General features: G+C 39.8%; 1 protein-coding gene across 7 annotated transcripts in view; it reads left to right on the forward strand.

Annotated features, from left to right (window-relative positions):
* SH3KBP1 (SH3 domain containing kinase binding protein 1) overlaps positions 1–27,423 on the forward strand; it is a 247,382-nt gene that overhangs the window by 142,172 nt on the left and 77,787 nt on the right. For 5 of the 7 annotated variants that reach the window (XM_076356614.1, XM_076356599.1, XM_076356631.1 and 2 more), the window contains 2 exons: positions 647–721; positions 12,422–12,618. In XM_076356614.1, coding sequence (XP_076212729.1) covers positions 647–721; positions 12,422–12,618 — 272 coding nt within the window. Of the gene's footprint in view, positions 1–646; positions 722–12,421; positions 12,619–22,099; positions 22,147–27,423 lie in introns of those variants that run through there. The other 2 variants (XM_076356606.1, XM_076356646.1) reach the window with 2 other exon arrangements.

Here is a 27,423-nt window from a genome sequence, read left to right on the forward strand (position 1 = left end):
TGGCTGAAAAACTGATTTATTAAGGTTTTAGTGTCCTATCCCTTCAACTAAGCATTGTTTAAGACCAGTTCCCATGTCCAAAACACTTCTAATAAGTCATCTTGGAAAGATGCAGTATTTCTGATGCTCACGGGATCCTGGTATATTAAAGAAATGTGAGTATTTCAGTGTCCTGTTTGGATGTCAGCTGTGCTTGTTTGAGTGCACTACATCTGCATCAGGAGTGTTGAGCCACTGTGAGTACATCATTGCAGTAATGATTTTTTTCAGGGTTCCCTTGTGCTCCATGAGGAGGCTGAATAAGACAGACAAATAGTTTCATTTGCAAGTCTCACAACTTGATGGACAACAGACAAAACCTAAGAAAAAATGCATTCTGTTGGACATTGTAAAGAACAGCTTTAGCAAAATCATGAGATTCTTTTATCTGACATACATGCAGTAAGAATATTTTAACTTCATGTACAATCAGATACTTTTGTTAATATTCTCGTTGTTTTGCTAATGAGGCTTTAAAAATGTTAGTGACTGAAAATACAGATTAAAACCTCTTCCTCTCCCTTCTTTTTACCATCATTCGATCTCTTCACCCCCCACCCCGCCCCTTCTCTTTTTTTTCCTCTTTCCTTCTCTTGCCTGCTGTCAGGAAAATCTGCCTTTGAAGGGACAATTCTGTACAGAGTGGCACCGGCAAAGATTGACAGCTACAGACGCTATAACAGTGAGTGTGTTTCAAAATCAACAAGCAATAACTTTAGTCCTCAGTACTTGTTTGATTTATCTACACTTGTAAAATGTGCCACTGCTACTCACTTATGGCTACTCTACGTGCATATATTTGTCTGTAAGCTAAAGTCAGTTTGCTGCTGATGAACTGCCTAGCCTTAATGCAATGAGAATGCACTCATTCCTTCTGAGCATGTGTATGTTATATGTCCATATAATGTATGTGTGTAAGCCCACAATAAATTGTGAATTACATTGGACGTCTCAGCTGTGGATTGAAATTAAGACCATTTAGTCCCATCCTTTTTACCCCCTGAAACATGAAGACTATTATTGATAATAACCACAAATCTTTGAATTAAAAGTCCTTCTGCTCTAAAAATAAAGTTCCCATTGTGATTGCTGAATTCATAAAATATGCTTTGCTTTTCTTAAAGAGCATTGTGGATTTTGGTTTGTTTCGGTTTTGGGGGGGGGTTGTTTTGTTGTTTTTTTTTTAAATTTAATGCATGCTCTTCATTTGGCGTTCTGTCTTCGACAGCTATTACTCACAGCATTTTGGTTGATATGTTTTTTCTGCCAAGGAAGGTAAAAGATATAAAGCTACTTTCATTTCATGTTCGGGTTTTTGCCTTCTGCATTTTGGAAGCAGGGAACATGCTGCTTTTCATATGCTTTTACTGCCCTGTTAATACAGAAGAAGAGAGGATGGTGACATCAGATGCAAGACAGAGGAAGCAAGAAAGACAGAAATCTGTCCTTCCACCTGCTTCCTCATCGAGAAATCTAGCAGAAAGAGATCCTACTGAGTCACATTCAGTGTGACTAAGTACAAAGTGTTCAGTCCTGTCCTCCAGTGAACAGGATGTTGTGCTAACTTTGGCATCTGCTTTCGTCCCAAACAGCTTTCTTTTCAGAAGATCCAAGCTGTGCTGCCCTCCTTCCTCCTTCCTGGGTGGGGATGTTTGCTCTCCTACCTCTGAGGACTTCTGTCTTACGCATGTTCACAGCAAAGGATGAAGCAGTTGAAGTGGTAGTCTTCTATTCTGATAACTTGCACTCACACCTTCCTTTTTTAAACAAAACCTGATCTTTTTTTAAACAAAAATCTTTGTGGATGTGTGCAGCTCTGACTGTTTCCTCATGGAGAATTATCTCCCTGTCTACCAGAATTCATCTCTTTTCTGCAGCTCTTCTCAAGCTTCCAACTAAACTCTTGCTGTGGCTGGAGCAGACCATGTGGCTGGTGGTCTTCACATTTTTCTGCTGCTTCTCACCTTATAGTCTTCATGACTGCTTATGCATCACTCAAATTGCATGCTTCTTGCAGAGTTCTTAGACCATCATGTCCCTGAATCCACCTATCTGATGAGCATAATAAGGATTTATGAAGTAAATCTCCAGTATGCTTGACTTCTGACTTTAAGATCTAGCTTCAAATCAGATGCAAGGTCTGCCTTTGGAGCCTTTAATTTCACAGCATTAATCTTCCTGAGCAGTGTTGCCCTAACATTACCTTTCAGAGTTTTCCAGAAACCTGATCTCCATGCCCAGCCCGTTTTTCATTGTGTCAAATGGCCCTTCCTCTTTTCTCGAGTCATTTAGCATGAGCGCAAGTGAAGTCAGGAAGAATTCAGTCACCTTTCCAGTTGTGCTAGAGCCCTGCATTTAGTTCTCCTTGTTAATAATACTGGTCCATGGTCGTGCCGTGTCACAGAAAATAAATTTCGTCAACCTGATTTCACAGAGTGCAGGGTTGGATGGGTATCTACAGGTATGCGTGATAACCAGCTGCAAGAAGACAGCTTAACCCACAGTAGATTGTCTCACGTTCTGGGCAAACACCCATCTAAACTTTGTTTTTAAAGCTGACCAAAGATGTCTTGTTTAATACTACCTCCCTTGGCATTTGATTGAGACTTGCATGTTTTTTCATGCTACAGAGGTATTTTGCTTTCTCTGTAAAACTGCATCTCAGGAGGCCAGATGTCCAGCTACATTTGTGGCCTATTTGTTGCTTACTGGGTTGGAACTGGGACTGAAGTGGGCGGTAGGCAAAATTGGGTCATCCGGGAAAGTTTTAAACAAAATGAGGGTTGGCATTGTTAATAGTATCAGAGATGTTATCTCCTAAACTAACATACAAAAAGGAAGGTTCGTTATTCTTCCTGCTACATCTATTGGCAGCTCACTTCCTGCATACTCATGTTCTTCCAGAGCGGGCCTACTGAAGGTGTGGCCAGCTCCTTCCATTTCATATCTGATCTGTGGTCCTTATTTTTAGGCAAATATCCATGTGCGTATGTCTCCACTGAAAATTATTTGGAGACATTCCACAGAATTGTTTTCGTTTAGGGATGTCTGTTTAAAACAACCCACAGCTGCTCTAATTTCAGCTTGCTCATTTCTCCACAAGTTAAGCTCGAGTCAATTCATAGCTTTAGATTAGTTATGCCCAAAGGGTGCTTAGGTTCACCTGTATCACATTGCATGAAGTGTTGCTCAACTTTTGAAACAAGCTTAGAGCTTTTACTTTACAAACATATGCTTAGTGATAAAATACTTTTATTTTGAAAGCCATTTTGCAACTGCTATGTTTAAAAGAAATTTTCTTACTTAACCAAGGCCTATAATAGCTAAATGTTGTTGAATTAGTGTGTAGCTGCTTCTAGAGATACCTTCCACTGAAATATGCAAGATTGTCTCCTGCATAAACACTTGGCCTTGCCTTCATATGCTGACATGGCTTTTTGGTCATTAGGTACCTCAGGCTCTGCTCAGCAACAATTCCAACTCCTTTGGCATTCTGCTCATTAACCTGCTGTTAGAAAATTTTTGCTACTGCATATGCTGGGCGAAGGGGGACACACAGCAACAAAAAATTACTTACTTCTTGTTTTGTTGATCACAGCCCTCTTTTCTCTCATCCTGCAACTTTCCTGCACCTCCACGAAAAACGCTTCTTGGATTTTTAATTTTTTTTCTTTTTACTGGTTTAATTTCTCTTTCTTCCTTCGCTTTCTTTTTCTTCGAAGATGCTATAACTGAGGAACAGGGCAGATACAATGCTTGATTTGACAAATATTTGCCTCTCTTTCCTTATATGTGGATCCACAATGCTGTCAGTAATAGATATTAGATATAATGGAAGAAGATGAGACAGGATCGTTGAAACAGAAATATTCGTGAGTAATCTTAATTGTGTTTTCTATTGCTCCACCACTTTTTTTTTTACTCCTCCCCCCCCCAAATCCTTGATGAACAATGGCTGGTCAGAGTTCGAAGAAATCAATATGGTTGATGTATTTAACCCCATTTAATAGTGTCTGAATGTGAGCGAAGTTAAATGAGAAACCCAAGTGTGGATTTTAACAGTTCTGAAGACAGGACAGTTACGATTTTTTATTTCACCTCAACTTCTTATAACTTGCTTACAAAGAAGAACATATATTAAATACACAGCTGCCACAATGAAAAATAACATTTGAGAAAGAACAATACTAAAATTGGATGAGGGAAATTTTTATGATTAAAAATAAGCATCCTGTTTTCTGGAGAACAAATATACAGATGGCGAGGGATTGGGGGTGGTGGGTGGAAGAATTATGTTGACTGGGGTGAAACATGTTAAATCCTTCCGTGGATGCGGACTCCCACTAGCAAGCGGTTTTCCATGAGTCTCACAAAAGACCAGTTTTTGCTGAGTGGCAGGTAAAGAATCCTTTTGGCTGTGGTTGCTTACCCGTCCTTTCACATGTAATAGCATGTTCCTGTACTTGGTGAGAACAAGGGTGGTGAAAAAATAGTTCCAAAATAAAGATGACGATGATACAGTTGTAGAGCTCCTGAATGAATGATTGTTTCTATTCGCTCTTACAGTACTCAGGGAAATGGCTGGGGATGAGGTGAAGCCACCAACTTCCGTATTGTTGGCTCTGTGTTCATGCTGCAGAAGATGCTTGCCCTGCATTGCCCTTAATGCATGCTGCTACGTGGTGCTGGACACCGCTCCCCTTTTCCCTGCATGATTTCTTGTGCAAGCATAAAAATCTTGGGCCTGTTTCTTACGTGGCAAGAACTGTTGTGCTAAGGAAAACAAACATGCTGAAAGGAAATGACAAAATGTTTAGATTACACGGTTACATTTCTTCAAGGAATATAACTGAGAATAACAAATAATGACTAATATTGAGATAGTCTGCCTCAGCCATTTGTACGTGTATAGCCACTCCTGGTAAAGAAGCATAAATTTGTTTTTTGAAAGCGCGAATTTATTAACCTTTAAACTATGAAGAATCAACATGGCTTTGTTCTACAGTAATATTTAAAATCAAACTTCCTTTTCTGGTTTTGATTTTTTTATGACACTATGGAATGTTGTTGGGGATGGCTTCAACAAAATACGGGACTTTGACAGAAAGCAAGCTCAAGATAAATACCTCATAGGCTGTGGGTATTTGTTCTGTCTTCGCCAGTACGTGAGGAAAAGGAAGAAGGACACTTCCTATCCCGTCTAGTGCAATTGCCATGTATAACTTCACCTTCTTTGTCATTCAGATCGGTCACTCGGGCGTTCCACGCTGTCATTCTCTAAATAGAAGGAAAGCACATATTTCCCCTTGCCTTCCTTCCCTTCCGTAAAAGGCAAAAATCCCAATAAGCTCCATTTACACAGTTCTCTGTTCTCTTAAACACAGTTGACAGCGTTTCTCTCTGGCTGCCAGCCCAAATCAAGAAATCCTTTGCATCGTCTCAGGTGTGTGCTTCTGCACAGCTGACCTTTGCATCACTTAACAGAGCTAGCCTGAGAAGCGCTTAGAGGGCCAGAGCGTCATTGGCTTATACATTGTGAGAGTGGTCTGTCTTTTGCCCAGTGCCATAAATTGTCTGCAGAGAGAACAATCCAGAATAAATAACAAAAATTAAATTGCTAAATAACAGCTCAAAAGAGGAAGCTCTCTAAAGCTCACAATGTATTCCCCTTTTTTCCTGCCTTTTTAAGCTATTTAGAAACAATTTGTTTCCTGCTTTGAATGGAGTTAATTTTATCACAGCTGTTTATTTTTGTTTTAACAGCTTTAGTTTACACAGCCCTTTATCATCCCTAAATATCCTTCTGATTTAGAATCTTGGTTTGATGCCAGCACAGCTCTGGGGCCGTTGGTGAATTAAGTCTGATGTTGCGGTCTCTTTTTAACCCCTGTTTGAGCTAATCTGTTCTGGTACATTTCAGAATGTTGCTCTCAAAAGACCTGTAACTGGCATAGCAGGAGTGTGGTGTGTTTGAATTGTCTTGAGAAAACTAATCTCTCTCATATACCCATTGAGTAAAAAATGTGTGTGAAGCGCGAAATTCCTCCCGACAGTGTTGTGAGAATTTAATCTTCATGAATACTAAATTATCTTGCATTTGTAAGGAGCATGAAGCAACAGAGAATCTTATAGTTCTGAGTGGTTTTAAATAGCTGTATGTCAGTAGTCCCATATCTTGTCCCAGCCAAAAGTTGGGAGCAGTTGGCTCCTGGGAATTTTAACTTCTTGCTGCTGATGCTGTTCATGTTCAGACTTTAAGGAGCTTGCTATAAAAGTGCACCCAACACTCAGATTTGAGCTCTGCCTTGTGTTGATGATGATTCAGCAACAATAAATCTAGGTAAAAGAATAAAATATCTTTGCTTATAGAGCCAGAAATGGGAAGTGACACCCCCAAAAGACTTATCTCCTTCCTGAGAAATTTTAAAGATCTGAAAAGTTTTCCTACTATTAGCACTGGTGTGATAGTAGGCACGTTAGTGAGCACCTTGTTGGTGTTATGTTCTTAGCTTGTCAGCTCTCCAAATGCTGACAGAGAGCTGACAGATTCTAAAAAAGTTGCTGTTACAAAATAAAAAAAAACTAGTTAGAGGCCTGACTACTGCAGCTTTTATCCAGTCCTGGATATATTTGAATATATATATTTGAATAATAATATATATTTGAATATAATATATATTTGAATAATAATATATATTTGAATATAATATATATTTGAATAATTAGACTTAAAAGAAAAGCAAAAGATGTGCCCAGTGTACCTGAGGATAGCAGTTTGCTGAGCTGCTGGCCTTACCTTAGTGCTTAAGTTCATAGCTCTACCAGGGCTGTTTCAGACTGCATGGGTGTATTGGTCAGCAGCAGCAGATGACTGCCAACCGAAATGCTCTCCAGTTTTTAATGCCCATTTAGCAACCTGACCTCCCTGCTAACTGTATCTCTTCTTGCAGAAAATTTCATGTTTAAAATTCGTAATCTGACAGTCTAGGTCACTCAGGTTCCTGCTTAGTTCCCAGCTGTATCTGTGGGCTACATTTGTCTTTTGGGGAAACTGTCCCCCCAGCTCTGTTCTCTTACTAAGCTGTTTGCAGTAGTGGTGAGAAAGGCCATGAAAAGCTGAAGAAAAAAAAAAAAGGAGGGTGGTTGGAAGAGGGACATTCTTCTGTTTTTAAGAGGAGGGATCACCCCAGCCATCAGCCATCCCTTCCTTGTGTAGGCAGGGCTAGGGAGGCCAGTGCAGCCTCACTCGGCAGGATTGCTCCAAGAGAATCGCTGTTGTATATATGCTGATATATATATATATGTGTCAGGGAACAACCCAATGAAAAGTAAACGAGAGGAGAAAATTTGTCAGGCAAGGATGGGCCTTGTACTTGTTTTGTACTTAAAACACTGCGTTATTGTTTCTTAATGTTACTGCAGATCTTCATTTTATCTAACATGTTCTCAGTTTCCACTGCATATAGTCCTGCTCTTCTGTCACCTTTGCCTCTTTCCCTCAGCCATGAAGTGGTAAGAGCAAGAGCAAACTAGTTCTTGGAAAAGCAATGGCTTTTTTTCTTTCTTATTTATTTAAGTCCAGAGGGCTCCTCAGCTTGTGTCAGGCAAAAAAATAATAAACTATGTCGTTTTCCCAATTGGTCAGGAAGGATTCTTTTAACTTTGAAGGAGCTTTGTAAGGTTGGCCTCTGTATCTGGCCACTCAAAATGCAGTTTAGTTTAGACAGGCATCACTTCAGTCCGTTCTGTCCTCATTTAAAAAAAATAAAATTTACTGTTACTTCCTATGTTGCTTTTATTATGAGGACTGTATACTGAGACAAAGCTCTGTGGCAGCATTGAGAATGAAGTGGCTTTTGGATTATCATCAAGCACAGATGGGTGATGCTAGGGAAATCTGTTGTAAGCCTGAGGTGAGGTTTCTGATACAAGGTGTGATGTCTCATCATAGAAGAATGGTAATAAAAGATGAAGATGCCGTAATGAAAAACAAGTGATGACCCAGAAACAAAAGCGTAATTCTTATTGGAGCCCCTTGAGGTTTCTGTTCTCTCATGCAGGCTTCAAAGCTCTGGAAGTCCATGTGAGACCTGTTGAGTAATTCCCATAATTACTTCCATATTTTATTTCCAACAGCTGGCCAAGGTCAGGTCCTCTTCTCCCACAATTAGTGATGCAGAAAAGCTATTTTAAAAATAGCTTTTCTGTTCATCTCAGGGAGTGGCTAAGAGCAGTCATGGATCCTATCTGTTAAAATCCAGTTACTTGTGGAGGCAGGTCTCTGCACTGCTCCTTCCCTCCATCACAGAGTAGTTCGAGGAGATTCTGGCAAGGATGAAAGAGAGAACCTTTGCCAGAGGGTAATTTTCCTATCCCATATTAAGAAGATCTTTTGTTCAGCAAAGAGACGATGATCACTGTAATTTGTTTGAGGTTTTTTTGTGGCCATTTTATTCTCAGAAATATTATTTGTAACTCAGTATATTTGACCGGTGACCCTTCTCTTTGCATTTAGAAGTAGTAAAGAAAGTTGGTTCTAGCCTCTCTCTCGGCCAGGGCCCTAGTGACTGATCTTTTGCAAAGCTGGGAAGGGTCCAGCTAGTAGAACTTACAGCTTCTTCTGTTACTGGCCAAGTCACAACAAGGTGTAGGAATAAGAAAGAGGCAGTGACTTTGACTTGTTGCCTGAAGCAATTTATACCTCTCAGGCTTAATTAATCTAGCCTTGCATTTCTTAGTGCCTCTGCGTCATGGAATGGCTCTGCTATGGATAGCCAACCTCGTCCCCCCAACCACAGCACAGAGCAGGATCACTGTGAATCCTTCAATGCCCTGGTCATTGCTTTCATGAGCTCTGGAAGAGAAGGAGCGCACAGAATTTACTTTACTGATGGCAGGAATACTACTGTTCTAACTACCATAATAAACCAGTGAGACCAGATTTGAAGTTTTCTCCCAGGCCCTTCTTGGGAAAATAAAAAGGTCCAAGTAAAGAGATCAAGACCCCAGCATATTTAAGAAAAGAATTGTAAAATCATTATTTAGACTTCATTAAAATTCCAGTCCTGCACAGTTTATGCAACAAATAACTTGTTCAGTGCTATCTAAATTGAACGCTTGAAGAAACAGAAATGTTACTTATATACAATAGGTGGATGTAGCAGCCACTCAGGAGGCCAGAAGGCCTAAGCACTTTGCTTAGTCTTTAGTCTTTTTGTTTGTTTTTAACTGGGAACTTTCTCTACTTCTGCATTCATACTCCTTTCAAGTTTCGCATACAGAAAATCTCAGAGCAGCATATGATAGTTTTTCTGCTTAACAGTTTTGGTAAAAATCCTGGCCTGACACATAATTCCTGATTTCCTTTCCTAGCAGCACCCTGGCGTTGAAACCAATTTAAAAGATGAGCCCCTTGTGTCCTGGATCGTGAAGTTGTGCCTGTAGGCCTTGGGACTTGCAGTGGTTTCTGTGATTCATCGGAGAAGCTTAAAGTAGCCCTTGAAGAAGATGCTATGTTTTACTGGGTAGTCATATTCCTAAATAGTGAATTGCCAGGAAGACAAGAATCATAGAAGAGTTTGGGTTGGAAGGGACTTCTAAAGGTCATCCAGTCTGACCCCCTGCCGTGGGCAGGGACATCTTCAACCAGATCAGGTTGCTCAGAGCTCCGTCCAACCTGACCTTGAATGTTTCCAGGGATGGGGCATCTACCACCTCTCTGGGCAACGTGTGCCAGTGTTTCACCACCCTCACAGTAAAAAATGTCTTCCTTCTATCTAGTCTAAATCTACCCCCCTTTAGTTTAAAGCCATTCCCCCTTGTCCTGTCGCAGGTTTGCTGCCATCTTTTTTATAAGCCCCCTTTAAGTACTGATAAACTGCAATAAGGTCTCCCCGAAGCCTTCTCTTCTCGAGGCTGAACAACCCCAACTCTCTCAGCCTTTCTTCATAGGAGAGGTGTTCCATCCCCCTGATCATTTTCATGGCCCTCTTCTGGACCCGCTCCAACAGGTCCGTGTCTTTCTTATGCTGAGGACCCCAGAGCTGGATGCAGTACTCCAGGGGGTTCTCACCAGAGCAGAGGAGAGGGGCAGAATCACCTCCCTCGACTTGCTGGCCACGCTTCTTTTCATGCAGCCCAGGATACGATTGGCCTTCTGGGCTGCGAGCGTACATTGCTGGCTCATGTCCAGCTTTTCCTCCACCAGTACCCCCCAGTCCTTCTCGGCAGGGCTGCTCTCAATCCCTTCATCCCCCAGCCTGTATTGATACCGGGGGTTACCCCGACCCAGGTGCAGGACCTTGCACTTGGCCTTGTTGAAATTCATGAGGTTCACACGGGCCCAGTTCTCCAGCTTGTCCAGGTCCCTCTGGATGGCATCCCGTCCCTCTGGCGTGTCAACCGTACCACTCAGCTTGGTGTCATCCGCAAACTTGCTGAGCGTGCACTCGATCCCACTGTCTATGTCATTGATGAAGATATTAAACAGTACCGGTCCCAATACGGACCCCTGCGGGACGCCACTCGTCACCAGTCTCCATCTGGACATTGAGCCGTTGACCACTACCCTCTGGATGTGACCATCTAAGCAATTCCTCACCCACCAGACAGTCCACCCATCAAATCCATACCTCTCCAGTTTAGAGAGAAGGATGTTGTGGGGGACCATGTCAAAGGCCTTACAGAGGTCCAGATAGATGACATCTGTAGCCCCCAAAGAAGTCTCCTCCAAAACAAATCGCTGCTCACCAGAATGACAGAAAGTTGTTGGATGGCGACTGTTTGTTAAAACCAAAGCCATCACTTGAGTTGGGGAGGCAAAAGCAAAGGATTCAATTGTTAATATTAAAAATTTTATCACAGAGATCTTCATTGACTTCATCAAAATATTTTTTCTTTAGGTAATTCCTCTATTTGGTTTTGAAGGGTTGTTCTAGTGTAGGCTGGAAATGAAATGCAGATGCTTTCAGCTCAAGAACACTGCTTCATTCTGTTTCTGTTGCTTATACACATCAGAGAATCGTAGAAACTGAGGCATTACGAAGATTTTATAAAACTTTCCACATGCTCCACAACTTGCAGCCCTTTTATAGAGACCCAGTAGACTTTTCCCGATCTTAGTGTCATTTGTTTCCTTTTGGCAGAAATACAGATAATTTTTGGGTAACGTTACTTGCTTACCCAAGGGAAGAGGGAAAGAGATTTGTGTATAATCTCTTCCTGATTTTGGGTGTCTAGATTTTAAAGAAGAATCTTTCTTCTATACTGGCAGCCTCTTATGATGAAAATCCATTGCAATCACTTTGTGGACCTTGGTATAAAAATAATTAAGAAGATAAGCTTACTTGAAATTTTTCTTTCTTTGACTTGTAAGATCCATCTCTGTGACACCATGAATGCTTGTGAGGGGAATGTGAGGATTTCGGTTTGTTATTATTAGGTAGAATTAGTGCTGTAGTAGCAGCAATTGGTGTGGTTTTTCTGGAAACATAGTTAAGTCAATCTGTAACGTAGGAAGGAAGGTTTAAATGATACTGGGGACTGTTTCAATTGGAGGAAACTTCAGTGGGTCACTTTTGCTGCCAGTGACTGTTTGGCCTGATTCTACACCATTCTGCAAAGTGGCTGAAGCATCACCATATTGCGTCTGTGGCCTCTGCTGTTCAAACAGCAGATATTTTCAGATAAGCGCATATAAATTTTCCTATTCACTGAGAGAAGTAATGCAAATCAGAATGTCAGTTTTGATTTATTGTATTCCTAGAGGATAGTGTGCATGGGTGCTTTTCCTATGAGGCTGTCTATGCTGCAGAGAGACTTAATTTTCAGCAGGGAACATATTATGCAGCTTATTTGATTGCAGATTTGTTTAAACAGCTTTCAGCTTTATATTTCCCAGTTAGGTAATGTAGCTTTAGATAATAATTGCATAATTGGCTTGATATGAGTCACACAGATTTAAGGTACAGTGCGCCTGGTCTGACTGCTTGTTAGCTTTAAGTGGCTTTATACAATAGCTTCCCTACAACTGAATGTAACTTCTTCATTTATTGAGTTATCTTTCAAATAATTTTTGTCTGAGGAAGAAGGATTTTCTTGGTACTCAAGGAATGGCCGTCTTCATTCATGAAGTTTTGATGCTGGAGTATGCATGTTTTATGGATTGGTATAAGTTCTAACTGGTACACCAATGTGATGAAATAAAGTGATTTTTAAAACTCAGAAATAAGCGCATGGCACAGAGAGCATCTTCTCTACCTGTTTCTTGTGGATTCGTTTTCCTTTAGAGGATGGTGGGAGGGATCATTGTCCAGTCACAATCTGTTTTGAAAGTAGTGAGCTTCACACCTAAGATTTCTTCTTTCATCCCTCCATTTCACAGGTCTAAAAGATGCTACAGGCTCTGAGAGTGATGGTGGTGACTCTTGCAGCACAAAATCAGAAGGAGCCAACGGAGGCACGACAATCCAACCCAAAAAGGTCAAGGGTGTTGGCTTTGGAGATATCTTCAAAGACAAACCTATAAAGCTACGACCAAGGTCAATAGAAGTTGAAAATGACTTTCTCCCAGTAGATAAGGTACATGTCATTTCTTAATTCTCTCTTGGTGTTGGTTTAAAGAAGTTTTCATCCTAAAGTTCTCAATTCTGTCACTGGCCAAAACTTGAAGCTTTTATGGTCATTATTTCCTAATCTTTCTGTGGACAAGATTCTGCTTTTTTTCCTTTTGCTGCACACCAGAAAGTGAATTCCAGTGAGGCTAGCTGCCTGCAAGAACTGTTACTTTGCTTAAAGATTTACTCCTCCATTCATACCTCCGTCAGCCTTTTTTCTAAGAAAATATTAGTTTAGAGAACAAGACTGGAGAGGCTTTTCAGGTTTGCAGTTACTCACATTATGGTTAAAAAAACCCAACAGCTAATTCGTATATAAACTAAGAGGGAGATACTGTCACTGTGCCATCAGTTTGCTTAAAAAAAAGGAAGCTTTGGCAAATACCTCAACTTAGTACTGGGTTTGTTGATTTTAAAATGCTTTCAGAAATTGCCTAGCTTTGTTTAAAGGGATTAGTAAAAGGGAGAGCATTATTTTTTGTGGGTTTGTTCTAGATGACATAAAAAGAAAGTCTTGAGATTAACATTTGGGGAAAAAATTTACTTTCTGACAAATTGAAAGAGACCATCTGAGAGAGCACTCTTTGTTCCAAAGCCTCCAAAACTATCACTAAGTAAATTAGAAATAGAGATTAGAAAGCAAAATGAGATGTTTCTAATAAACTCAAGGAGGCAAACTTTTTTTTTAAAAAAAGAGGATTGATCACTCTAAGGTATGTTCATTAGGGAAACAAGCAAAGAAGTGCATTGTTTCCTAATGAAGTAACAACTGAAGAAAAATCTTTGAAATCCTTCCTTTAAGTGAGCAGTTAGATTTGCATAGGGTTGCTGATATGCTGAGAAGTGTTAGGAGGCTTCCACAGGCTGGAGTTCTGCTATGGGCATAGTTTTCTTTGGCTCCACGGTGATTTTAAGAAGCTCCTGGGCAGCTGCTCTTGTTCCCTGGTGCGGCAGCTTCTCACCGTTTGAGTTGTGCTTGTCCAGTTGTCTGTAGAACCAGGCGCTTCATGAATTACGTCTTTTTGCCCCTCAAAGCTTTTGTTTTTTAACCTAGATCATTTCAGTGACCTGATTTATAGCACAGCACTTACCCCACATCTGCCCTGAGTTACAGCAGTACACCAGAAGGGGAGATCCTGCAGAGGCATGGTGGAAACTTCTTAAGTTAGTTACGCTGAAGGAGAATTGGTTAATATTTCACAGTAGACTGCAATTTGGATTCTGTATAAGGGGGGTAGTGAAGAGCTGGGATAATCTAAGTAAAGGAAAAACCTAGATTATATTACTCCTTGACCATTGCTGACTTCTTCAAAGCCTGCTTGGTACCCTGCTTGCCTTCTGTTTCTGAGTGGGCTTATTAACGTGCGGGGCTTTGTTAACGTGCAGGACGGGGAGCAGCTGAGTTGTATTCCAATGGCACCTCATCAAAGAAGCCCCCCTGGGATACAAGATAGGGACAGGCCAGGCCTGGCGGTGTTCACTGAGTGCTAGCTACTGAACCACCCTCCATTCAGGGAATGCGGTGGAGAGCAGTGAAGTCAGCTTTGCATGGAGCCATCATGGTGTGTTTCTGCAGTGTGGTTTATTTGTGACCCTGACAACCTGCCAGTGTTTAAGGTGCGATTGGGCTTTATGAAACCTTTGTAAGTACGCTGAAAAAGAATTTTACCAGAACATGAACTTGATTAAGAAAAGGTTTCTTTTTTTTTTTTTTTTTACCCCATTTTGGAGGATGTTTGTCTTTATGTTTTGATGGCTGCCTGTGATCTTGTACTTAGAAGTACAAGTCTTTCCTTACAAGTCCCGTGTAAGGAAAATTGCTTTGTATATAGGAGGTACCTGATAGCAGGCAGATTTAAACTCATGCATGGCTGTACTTAAACCTTTTTTTTTGGACTCAGGACATAGAAAGTCCTGTAGCATCAGGAAGTGTGTATTTTAATAATGCAGTTCTACAAGAGGTGAGTTTTAAATTATTAATTTCCCACATCTAGATATGTAAAGGAAATACGTGGTGCAGGAAGAAAATCACCTAAGATAAAGACACTATTATAATTTACATTATAATAGTATTTATAATTGGTGTGTAACATAAGCATTCACTTGTAAGGGTGATGCATATGTAGGCACTGACCAGAATTCAAGTGTTGCACAAAATTCAGTTCTCCCTAGTCTGATATAGGCAGATTAGATTTTACAAATGATAAGGCCCTGTTAATGCCACATGAAGGATTTCTTGCGTCTGCAGTTTACTATAATTGTAGCTCTCTCTACAGTAGTGATTGTAAATGGGAACTGATTAAAATAATTTATGTATCCCTTGAACTCTGGAGTCCCTTGTTTTAATGTGAAGTGTTCGCAAAGTGCTCATGAAGTGGCCTTCATTCTCCGAAGAGAAGCCTTACTCTACTTTATAATAATGAGAAGTCTTACCTTTGTTTTTCACAAAGGACAAATATTTGTGCAGCATAAGTCAATAGGTTTGTCACCCAGCCTAAAATTAAATACAGAATTTTCAGAAAATTGCTAAAATTTTCCATCCTACCCACAGACCTTCCTTCCTATGTCTTCGGATTTCTCCTAAAGTTGGCATGGTTAGTGGAAAATAATGGCTTCATTTTTGTAAACACGATCCATTATTTGTGTTTCAAGTGTGCAGATAACTAAAAGCAACGCTGCTTTGCTGTCATTGCTTTTTTCCTGTCTAGGGTCAGGATGGTTAACCTTTGAGCAGTGCCATTCAGAGGCTTCAGCACTGTGGTCTTTGCCTACTCGTAGCACCAGAACGTGATTCACTGACACAACATTTCGTTACGATTGCAAAACATTAACCTCTGAAGTACTTCTCTCCTGGCTGCAAGAAATTTCCTCCCTCGTCACTGCCATGGTCTTTGCCATGTAATGCTGGCTGAGAGAGAGAGAATCCTGCGTTAAGTTTGTCATTCCAAGCAAGGTCATACTTTGCTTGAGAGCTCTGCATACTAGATCAAAAGTGTTGCAATGTATGATGCAGAGTGCCAAACTGGTACAAATTTTTCTCTAGCAATGTAGTTTTTAAAGGGATCTTTGCCCCGGTACGTGCGTCGCTTATTTACAAGTAGCCTCAGTTTTTCAATAACTTGTAATCTTTTGAAGAGGCAGAAACAATGCTTTCCTCAATTCCTTCTTTTTTTTTTTTTTTTTTAATTCCTTCTGAAGTTTGGAGACCCTAAAACTTTCTGTTGCTTCTTCTTGATATTTATTGATGAAATTTTATATACTACTGTAATGATACTGTTACCTTTTTGATTTAAAATATTTCCTAACAACTACTGATGTTTTTACTGATCAATAAATTACTGTGAGGATTTTATAATGTGGGATTATTTAGAACAAGATAATTCCCATGGAAAATGTCAGACCCGTTTACAGAAGAATCAACAGGGTCTCATTTTGTTGGCGTTACCACTTTGTGTTCTAATGTGTTTTCAATTTTATGAATCATAAGTTTAGATCATATTTCACACAGAGGTGATATGAATTATTGGTGTGTTAAGTTAAGAAGGCTTTTACACAAATATTGGCAGGAATATGAGGGCAGAAAGGATTGCTGCCAGTTGAGCAGAAGCAGATGCCATTAGGCTCTCCTGTAAATCACCAGGCAGTTTGATGTGCTCCAAGTGTTAGCCCAGTGGTAACAATGTAGGATATAGCGGCCCTTGTCTTTTAAGGTGATCAATAAACTCTCTAACTAAAGGCAAAACTGAGGAATTGCGTGAAACCCCATTGGGTGTGCAGAATTCATTGTTTTGCTGTTCTTTGTTCTAAAAATCACAGAAGCAGATTATCCTAGGGAAATTAATGATGCGGTTGTGGGAGTTCAATTTGAGCAGTGCCATCAGAGCTGTGCTTTTTTAAAAAAATAAAAGAATCAAATACTTATGCTTTGTAGTCCTTTTCTTTGCCTGTTTGCGTTGATGAATCGACCACTGGCCATGTATAACTAGAATCAGATTCCTGAGGCTTGGCTCTGTCAAATTCCCATTAATGGTAGGGGTAAGTGAACTAATTTACAGTGCTGCATGTGACTGAAGACATAGCTTGCTGACAGATGAATTTTTAGAAGAAATACAGTATGCGTATAGGCATGTTGTGTCTCCTGAGAAAATTCAGTGTAACGCTGTTGTAGTAGCACAAGTTTTATGGTCAAATAGAAACGCCCGTTTCACATGTCCTCCTTCTGCTCGCGCAGCTTCAAGACATTTAAACAGGTGTTTATGCTTATTTCTTTTTTCCTTTTTCATTTTGTAGTAGCTTATCTAAAACTTCTGTTTCTAGTTTGGACTTCCTTCCAATATGATCTATATATGCTTCCGTTGTTCTAACAAGCTATCACTTTTTCCTCTCCTGTATCTAAAAATAAACCTCTAAAAGTATAGGAAAATTAATTCAACCAATACATTCCTTAGTCTGAGTTAACTCTATCGGGTTGGTCTGTGAGTTGAGGCTTCAGCTCGAAATGCGAAAGGCCATAATAGGTGAATATAAAACAAAAAGTCTTAAAAAGCCATTTTTAACTTTCTGAAAACTGCCCTTACTTCAGAAGAGACTATCAAGAGTATTTTTTACATTTTCCATTTGAGATATATTTGTAGTTTTCTTCAGGCAAGACTTTCATAGTTGGCTAGCAGTGGTGAATTTGAGCAGAGCTAGATTTCGTTAACAGCCTTTGATGAGGTCACATTAATGTTTGCCAGAACTTAATGTAAATTATATACTCAACCATCAAACTGGGGAATATTGCAGCCACCATAATAATTTAATATAAAGGGGGAGGCTATCATGGCTCTAGATCCAGCAACTTGTAAGATCTAGTTAACTGGTGTTTAAGGATCCTTCTCCCTGCAAAATACTGAATTTATACAGAAATTTTTATTTATGTATATATTTAGTATGTTTGGGAGAGGAAGAATGGAGAAGAAATAATGGAAGTAGACACAAGAGCTATAAGGGCTGGAAGCTCATGTCAGTTATTAAGTCTACCTGTCCTTTGTAATGAGAGAGAAATTTGTAAACTCGGAGACTGAGTGCCTGCAAGGTCTGAGTTTCTATTTTGAGCCAGTGAGCTAGGGACCCAGAAACTGTAGTGAATGCGTTGCGCTGACAGTCACATCTTTGCCACATCTGTTCTGTCAGTTCCTGCCTGGTGGCTTGTAGAAAACATTTTTTTCCCCTTAATTTTCAGTTGTCATTTAAAAAGAAGTCTTCGAGAGATGCAAGTTGGAGGCTCTTCCTGGCGTTTCTAAACCAGCTAACGATGTGCCCGAGCTCTGCCAGCGCTGCCCAGCGGCACCCATGGTGTGTGGCCAGCACTGGCTGTGTGTGCTGCACGCGTTGGTCTGCGCTTGCCTCTGTATCGCATGGCTCGCTGCTTTCCCCCTCCGATGCCTTTGGAGGTGCTTGCTCCCCTAACAGAAATGTTGAAGCCAGTGTTCAAAATACTGAGAGAATGAAAAAACGGATGCGAGCAAAACCACCTGGTACTGAATACAAACGCCATTAAAAACGCCTGCTGAGGCAGAGAGCGTGTGATGTGAGTATCAAGTGTGTGTAGCACTTTGCACTTGAAAGAAAGCACAGGTTTCTGGCATTCGTTTATTCAGAGACAGCCATCGGTGATGACAGCAGCGGTCGTGCTGATGCCTGCATCAGCAGTGTGTCAAACTCTGTGTAGGAACAGGGGGAAGCACTCAGCTGTTCAAGCAGCATTTGTGTTTTGCTTTGAAGTTGCTGTCTGCCGTAGTCTGGCATCCCTGCCCTAACCATTTATTCTAATGCCATCTTGTGAGGAAAGCTACAGGGGGAGAAGGACCCTGACCACCTCTGCAGTTGTGAGAGCAAGGCTGCCTGCAGCGGGGGCTCGCTGCTTCGCTGGTGTAACTTTCCATTCCTTGGGTTCAGTGTGGAAACAGGATTTATGTGTTTCTTTCATTATGCAAAACATAGCACACATTTGCAATGGTAGCTGATGTTCATGAGGCACTGTGGGCATTATAAATAAATTCTTTAGAAGATCGTTACCCTTTCTGGAGTAACTAATTCGCAGCAATAAGAAGGAAAAGTAGGGAAAATACGGTCAGCTCGTGAAATGAGGGACAGTCAAAAAGCAGCATGCCCCTTTTGGGGAGGCTGACTCAAAGCAGGACTTGGTACCAAGGGAATAGAACGGAAAATGGAAAATTAAGTTTAAAGAGAGGAACAAATTTGATAACGTTGGCTGGCAATGAGTCTCTGCTGAGTCACTGAACTGTGCTACATGAGTGAATAGTGTCTCCTGATCTCCTGTATACTTCCTGCCCTTCCCATTAGGTATCTGTGCTTTCATGTTCTCTCACTTTGGTTTGTAAAACGTTCAAGCTGCCTGAACAGAGTTGTCCAGGTATTGGTGACATGGTTCAGCTTTCACATCAGTCTACACTAGCAGTTTTTGGCGGAGGAGGTTACCCACACAATGGTTTGTGCTGCTTGTGACATTTTTTAGGCTTTTGTTTTTAATAAAGCAGCTATTGGACTCTAAATAAATGCAAGGTAGTTGTTTGTGCCACAAGACTTTACATGTATAATATTGGTCTTTATTCAGAAAAGATTTGTCCGTATGAAAGAAACACATCAAGTATGCATGAAAACATTTTCAACTTACGTTCCTGACTTGAGCTACTTGAAGAACATCTAAAAATAGAAGCAGAGTACTGTAAGAAGTATTGATAGTACCAGAAGTTACTCCTAAAAGTAATGCAGAAAATCTGGTCTGTTCTCCTGGGCTTCTGCCAGGATGAGTTCTCTTGGAGGAGTGCTCTCTGGGAGGGAATACTCCTCATTTTTCAGTCATGGTTTTGATTAGGAAATCTTAGGATGCTTCAGTCTGAAAAACAGGATGTGTAGGTTTAACCTAATGCAATTTTACTTCATAATAGGAATACTATACAAGAATGTATATTGTAAGTTGTTCTGGATCAGCTGATGATCAATAGCTTGCTAATCACAGTAAATCTCTGAATTTTGGGTGACTGTACCATTACCAAGCCTTATACCCCCACAAGCATTTTAAAAGAAGAATCATTAAAACCACCAAAAGGCAGTGCTTTAATAGTTTAAAAAAAGCTGATTTCCTGAGTTCCAGAGGTACTTGATGGAGACATAAACTGAATTTCTAGGAAAGATTTGTCTTATGTTTCAAGTTCAGTATGGAGAAAATGCTTCAGAAAGTAACAGTACTGACATACAAGCTGGCTTTGTTTGCTGATGAGCTTCAAGAGTACTGGTTCAAGAATTAATACAATATAGCATGTCTAATAATAGCCGTAAAATCTACCTAAGTAAAATCTAGTTGATATAAATCGATATAAAAAGATTTAAATTAGTGTAATCAAGGCTTTAGGAATAAACAGTTTCATAAACTGTGTCTTAGTGTTTCTAAGTAAAAGGAATTTTTTTTTCTTGTCCCACTTGTACTTTGTCAGATAATATAACTTTGATTTTTAATTGCTAAGTCTGAGTTGTTAAGTTTTTTAAACTTGGAATAGATTATAAAAATTATATTGAAATGACTTTTGATATTCTTAGCACACATGAACTTTGAAAATTAAACGACCAAATACAGTTATGCAAAAAAGTAAAATAACCTGTCTGACTTTGGAAATTACATAGATAACTTTCATGCTTGCTGAGATATTAAAAAGACTGATGAATGTAAACCAAACTGAATATAACCTGTAACTTACCAAGAGTAAAGTTTATGCACTCATCTTTTGCTGTCTATTTAGCTTCATTAATTTGTGGAATTTTTCTGAATGGGTTTCCTTTTTTAAATTTTCCCTAATCAAGAATTTTTAAAAAGTCATACCTGATTGTAGTACTTACACTTTTATATACTCATAAATTGTATAAATTATAAATGTGTTACAGATTATTCTTCTCTCTTAAAACAAATACCAGTAATTGTGTGTTTTCTGGAACAGAAATTAATGACGTATTGTAATACAGCTTTAAAATAATTTGTGATTGGAAAACAGAAATCTTCAGGAAGGAGAGTGCAGGCTCAGTAGGCCTTCAGACCTTGCTCTGAATCACTCCTGAACCTGTTCTGCAGCGTGGTGCAGGCACAGGGAGTGTTCCTGCAAGAGATGTTGCCTTTTCTGTAAGCCATCGTCTCTTGCTCATTTCCATTCTTTAAAATATCCCGACATTTTTTCTGGAGATTTGTACTTGCAGTGATAGTCCTACTCAGATCAGTTGTGATTTGCTTTCAGTATAAGGCCAAAGGGGACCTCAGACATCATCTAATCCAAGCCTCTCGACTGGATTAGGACCAAATATATATAAATAATCCCCAGGGGATGACTGGTTTTTAAAAAGGCATCCAATAAAGAAAATTGTGTATCCTCCCTATGTTCTCGTATTTCACTGTTGTAGCAGAAAATATATTGTAATGTCCTGGCTCTGTAAAATAACTTTTTTCTTCTTCTTTTTTGTAGGAACCATGTTGAACAATTTATTGTCCTCCCCTGTAAAATCTACATACTGTCTAAGTTTATCATGTCCTTCCTTACACTGGTTCTTAAAACTAGAGAGAACCAATTTTTTTGCTTTTATCTTTTTGAAGTATGAGTTCAGAGGCTTTGTTCTTGTCTCATAATTGTGTTGGCACTCCCATGAGAATGCCTCTGTAGAGAATGGGCTGTGTGTGTATAGGGAATGTGTTGAGGGTGCCTAAGTATGTCCATAGTAGATGCGTTTGTGTGTAAATGCTTACTGAACAGTATATAAGGTCAAATGGGAGTGAGAGTGTATAGTATCTTGTGGCTTGCTTAAATATAAATCTTTAGTTTCTTCCAACTTATCTGAGAAGCCCATGGTGTGTTTCCCTCCCCTGCCCTTTTTCAGTCATTTTAAAGTTGAATGTTTGTGAGGAGGCAATATTAAGAATTTATAAGATTTTCATGGAACAGAGCATCATCTTAATGATGTTTCAGTTTCTTGATCATCTTTCTTTAAAAAACAAAAGCCGAAGCAAAAGCATAAATGACATGAAATTTCAGCTTTTTTTTTTTAACAGGAGACCAATACACTCAGAATTTGTCCTAAGCTCATTTTCCTGTAGAGTTATTTGCAAGACTTTCTGTCTGGGCTGTTCACAAAAAGCCTGTACATCCTTGCTCACTTTACCTTTCCTAGCTGTCGGTCTCAAGAAGCCAGGAGAGACTAGGCTGGCTTGGGAAAGGAGAGGAAACTTCTCGCTGCGAGTGAGCAGAGGTAGGAAAAGCTCCAGATTTCCTGTGAAATAAACAAGTGGAACCTTTGTTTCCCCGGGATGGCCCGGAGCGTGAGTCAGTGTCAGGGCTGGGCTCCTGCTCTCGCTGAGCTGAGCTCATGCAAGGAAGGGGCAGGACTCCAGGGCTCTTCTTGGACACTTCGAGCTGCTGAAAGGCAGCTTGGCTTCACAATGGGAGAGGAGGTATTTCTTTTACAATTAGTTGGGTTTTTTCTTCTGTGGCTGTTTAAAACTGTATCGTAATATATATTCTGCAGAGCACAGGATTCGACTGCAGGGTTCTTTGGTTTTTCTGCACACTTTGTAGATGCTGGTAAAGGTAAAAAGGTAAGGTAAAAGAAAAGAAGGAAAAAGAGTGCTGGGGATCCTGAAGTCCATTTCTGTTATAGAGGACCGTATTAGAATAGGGGGTTACTTTTGTGTGAAAACGTATTCTGTCCTGGCTCTGTTTAGCTTAAGTTATTTTCCTTTCCGACTGTTTGGCCATTAAACTTGCACAGATGTTTTTTATTTCTATATGATGGTTTCATTTTTCTTACTCTAAAGAATAATGTAACTTTACAGTTAAGCAAGACTAGTTGCACAGTCTTTAGGATGTGTTGCTCTCTCAAATGTTTGCTTAGCAAACAAAAATTCACACCCCTTTTTTCCTTCCCAAATGCACTAATAAAACTGCACTTCTTCTTTTTGGCAGAAAAAAGAGGAGGAGCTTTACTAATTCCTCTTCTGTGTGAGGTGGCATTTGGAGTCTTTTGTACAAATGAGGAAAACTGATATGAATTATTTTTGGAGAAAATGATATTGGGATAATAAAATCTAAATGGAAATTATCCTTTCCTTCAAGAAAAAGCAAGGAAAACTGGAGTCAACTGATGCTTGTAAAATTTTATAGAAAGCTGACTGGAGAGACACCAAGTAAACTGTTTAATGATTTGCAGATACTTTGGGGACTCTTAGTAGAAAAATGTAAATTTCTCTCAACTTTGGCTTTTCACAGCTAAAGTCAGTAAGCTGTGTGCAGAGATGAAGCTACAAGTTTTCCGAGTTGCTTTTTCTCTTAAAATGTGCCATGTGTCTGTCTGTCTTTCTGCCTTAAAAAAAGAAAAGAGGAAGGGTGAAAGGAGTGCAAAAGGACCGTAGACCAGCCAGGCACTCGGTGGGATAAAAAGTCTGTAGGCCAATTTCTAAAATGCCATTTTAACTCCTTGTTGCATGTGTTTCTATAGGAGGTCAGTGGCATTTTGTGTTTCTAAAATAGTTCTTAAATACTACAGACATGAGCTTATATTATTACAGTTAGTTGACTAACTGCTTCGTAAAAACTTCCCGATAAAAACCAAGGAGGGGGAGAGAGGACTCGGCTCCTGGGGAGGAAGTCCTGAGGCAACAGCGACTGGTAGCCAAGTACGGGCTGCTGGTGCCTGCTTTCTGCTGGGCGCTGGGCTATTTGCCACGCACTGGCCACCCAAAGAGCAGCAGACCTCCATATGCACAGCTGACAGTTTCTTCTGCAGCAGTCTCTGTACCTAAAGCACTTGCTGAAAAGAAAAGCTGAAACACATGATATTAGTCATTTGCCATTTGTGTTTCGAGTTTCAGAGCTTCATTCAAAGGAAGAGAGATCAAATTCCAGTCAGTTGAAAGAGAACTGGATGCAGATGCTAATGCATTTTGGTTTGTCACTTGTTGCTCTGCAGTTTTCCCTGAAAGAGTTTAAAATAAAAATATCTCCCTGATTTGCCTCAGTAACTTCTGTCCTGATTTCAGTGATGCAAGGTGGGGGGAAAAAAAACACTAGAAGATGAAAATTAAAGATAATCTGAGGAGAAGAGAAGAACTATAATGCCAAAATGGAAGAAATATTTGCTGTCAGCGCTAAGTCTAGGACTGTCTGCATGACAGTATGGGTTTAGTCTTTTTTTTGAGTAATTGAATTTGAAAAAATATAATTGAACTTGTCAGTTTGTTGCCAGCATCATAAATTTCACAAAAGAGCAAAGAAGTATTGTTGCCCCTTTAAAATGAAAATATTAAAGAAGGCCATTGCCTGCTTATTGTTTTCCTAGATTTTTTTTTTTTTGCGATGAAAGTAGCTGCACTGCTCCTTACTACCGCAAAAGAAAGTGGAGATCCGTGTAGCAGTTCTAAAGTTCATTAATTTTTGTAAAAGAGGGAGGCTTCATAACAGCAGTTTCTAAGCTGGATGGTACAATCTGGATCATACTAGTTACCAACTGCAATCTAGACAGGCACGGTTCTCCTGGGAGAGTAGGAAGGAATTTCATTCACTCAGTGCAGATTGACTAAAGGATTCTTCCTAGAGGAGATAGAAATTAATTGTGAACTGCAACCTGCAAATGGTAAAATTCCTGGCGAGGGGTGCAAGGGGACACAATCTTTTATATTTGTGTGAGCCACAGTCAGTAAAAGGGGAAAATGAAAAATAAATAAAGCAGGGAAGAAAGAAGACTTATCTGCTCCAAAAAAATACTTTCTTTACAAAAGCACCTTCTAGCATTGCAAATCTGACGCTGGAGAAAGAAAGAAAATGAGCTTGTTCATACAGCTCATTTTGATGTGCACGCTTTCAGTGCTTTGAGATGAGGCAGTTGGGAGCGTGCTGTGTGGGTTTCATTCTGGGTTTTTTTTTTTAAATTCCATTTGCTGAAGTGTTTTTACTCATCAGTGATTCTAATATGTCTTGCTCCATTTGTTTCAGCAGCATCTACCTAAGCTAAACTCTTACATTCGCTTTCTCACCATTTGGGAAGGCAGATTTTTAGTTCATTAATGATTTGAAACTGACAGCCTCACAGCATCAAATGTCAGGATTCCAAATTTTACAGAAATATAAATGTTATAAAGCGTGCAAATTAAGACACATAGGTTTCTCTCCTGCCCAGCACATCAAGCATATTGGTAGAAAAAAGGCTCTCCACTCCCCTCTCTGCACATATTTTGAAATTTTAAGAACTTGTCAAAATAGCAAGTTACAAAGCTTTAGAGTCTGAATTCACCTGCTGGTAGACCAGGTTTAACTGTGGAGAATAGTGATGTAAAAAGCAATATGTGCGCTCTTCTGCTCTCCAGGCTACCCAGAGTTTTAATGAAAATGGCGTTTCACTGTTCATATTCATTCTTGTTTTTGTTCCTACCCCCTTTTCCGTCCAAGAAGTTAAAACAAAAATTTTGCATTGCCTATTTTACCTACTTATTTCTTTGACCGTTACTTGAGATAGCACATATTTCTCTGGTGACTTGTGCAACGCTAATGAAGATATTCTTCATCTGTGGTCTGTAGACCGCTGGTGGTCTGCTAAACACCTGGTAGTTTTAATGCATGGATAGCTGGATGGGACATTTGGTGCTGGCTCATGTCATTTCTTAATGGAGCTCAACAGCTGGAAACAAGAACTAAAGTAATTTTCCATTTAAGCAGTTCTGAAATCACTGAAGAGATGTTTTGTGGTTGCAAATGGGAAGTTAGGAATCTGTGAAACAGTCTCTCTAATTAGATGTCTTCCCCACTATGAAGGTTTGAGACTCTCCTTTTAATGCAAAATATAAATTACATGAATGTGGAGGATATCAACAGTTACAGCTCAGTATAAACATCAATATCATCGCTGAGGGAGCAGTGTGTATTCATACACTGAAATACTGAAATATTGTGCGTCTGAAGACATCTTAAATCTGTAGCACTTTCACAGAGAAAGTCAGAGACGGTTAAAGCCTTTTCAGACTGCTTGACAGAGTTGAATTTATTCAGGAGGTTGGTAAGTTGTTCTGAGCACTTCACTGATAGTGTTGTGGTAGACGTAGTCCATCTTACAGGTCAGAAAAAGTTTGAGATGGCTAAACAGGAAATGCAAATGTATATTTCTGTACTGTGGATTTGTCTTTTTCATTGCGGTTGCTGACTGTCAATCCAGTGTCTGCTTTTTATAATCTTTTAGACTCATAGTGGGTTTCTCTGCTTCTGTGGGAACTACAAAAGATCGCCCAGGAAAGCAGACATATATGCCGTAAAGCATTTTCTCCATTGAAAATCTCTGTAGTGGCTTACAAACCAGAGGATTTAAATTAACCTGTAAGAGTTACTGCTTTATAATTTTGAAGACTTTTCTAATTATTTTCTCCGTATATCTTTGTTCTCCCTATGGTTTTGTTTTCTTTTTAACTGAAAAACTTAAAGTTTGTTTGATAATGTTTGGGGGGAGAGAGGAGTTGGAATAATCCTTTGACGTTTCCCTTGTGCTATCACTTTGTTTTTATGTCACCTTGCTTTATTTAGATTTACTTTCCAAAGTGTACTGCATCCAATATTCCATTTCCATATGTTAAAGGATGAGATTTCCAGGGAATTGGAAGATCCTGAGACATCTGTAGTTCAGAGCAGAATTGTGCCTGGGCTGGTATCGTGCCTCCAAACAGAGGTCAATACTGGAAGCAAGGGAAGAGTGTGGGAACAGGGTAAACATACAGAGAAATTCCCGCAGTGAGTCTTCACGGCCTCTAGTCACTTCAAACCTTGTGTTTAATAACCCTAATGGATTTTTTTCCCTCATCAAATCAGGTAGTCACGTTTTCATTGCGCGTAACATGTTAGCATCTGTAACTCCTGTGAGAGTTCCACTCAGCTGGATCACATGCTGTGGGAAGGAGTTACCTCCCTTTGTTTGTTCTGAATGTGGTACCTGCTAATTTAATCTGATAGCCCTTAATTTTTATTACTGGAAGAGGTAATAAGTGAGTCCTCCCTAACTACCTTCTCAATGCCCCTCCTGATTTTTATAGACTTGTGTTAAATTACCTGTGTGTATCTTTTTGTCCAGGATGAGGAATCTGTTCCATTCTTGGTGACTTTCTGTCTTTTCCAGTTCCTTTAGGGACTGAGGTGGGTTATGTGTGAGGGGGAAAGGAGGTGAGAGTGGCACACAATGATCTAGGTGTTGGGTGGATTTATACAGGATTTTGAGAGTGCTTTCCATTGCTCTTTATTCCTTTCCGAAGTATTAACAGCTATGTGTTTCAAAGCCCATAATTTCTGTCTAAAGATAGCATTTTTTTCCTCCAAATGTGTAATTTTACTTCTCTCTGAACTGAATTTCTCTTTCCTCTTTTCTGGATCATCTGTGAGCATGTGGAAAACAAAAGCCTTGATCTAGATCCCTGAGGGACTCCACTGGTCACCATAATGAAATCCTGCCTTTTGTTTCCTGTCTTTTAATCGGTTACTTAACCAAGTTAATCTTTTTAAAACAGGGTGAACAGTAAACTCTTTTTAATCTGCATCTCACTTTTAGTTTTTAGTGTGCACTTAGGTAACAATTCCAATCTTCTTCAGGAGCCAGGACCGGCAACTTTTTTATTTGTGTGTTTTAATGAAAATTGCTGTGATTTGGCCATGCTAGTACTCAACATTTCTTCACCGTCTGTAGACTAAAAGGCATTATTAGG

This window comes from Aptenodytes patagonicus, chromosome 1, assembly GCF_965638725.1.
Source record: "Aptenodytes patagonicus chromosome 1, bAptPat1.pri.cur, whole genome shotgun sequence".
NCBI lineage: Eukaryota > Metazoa > Chordata > Aves > Sphenisciformes > Spheniscidae > Aptenodytes > Aptenodytes patagonicus.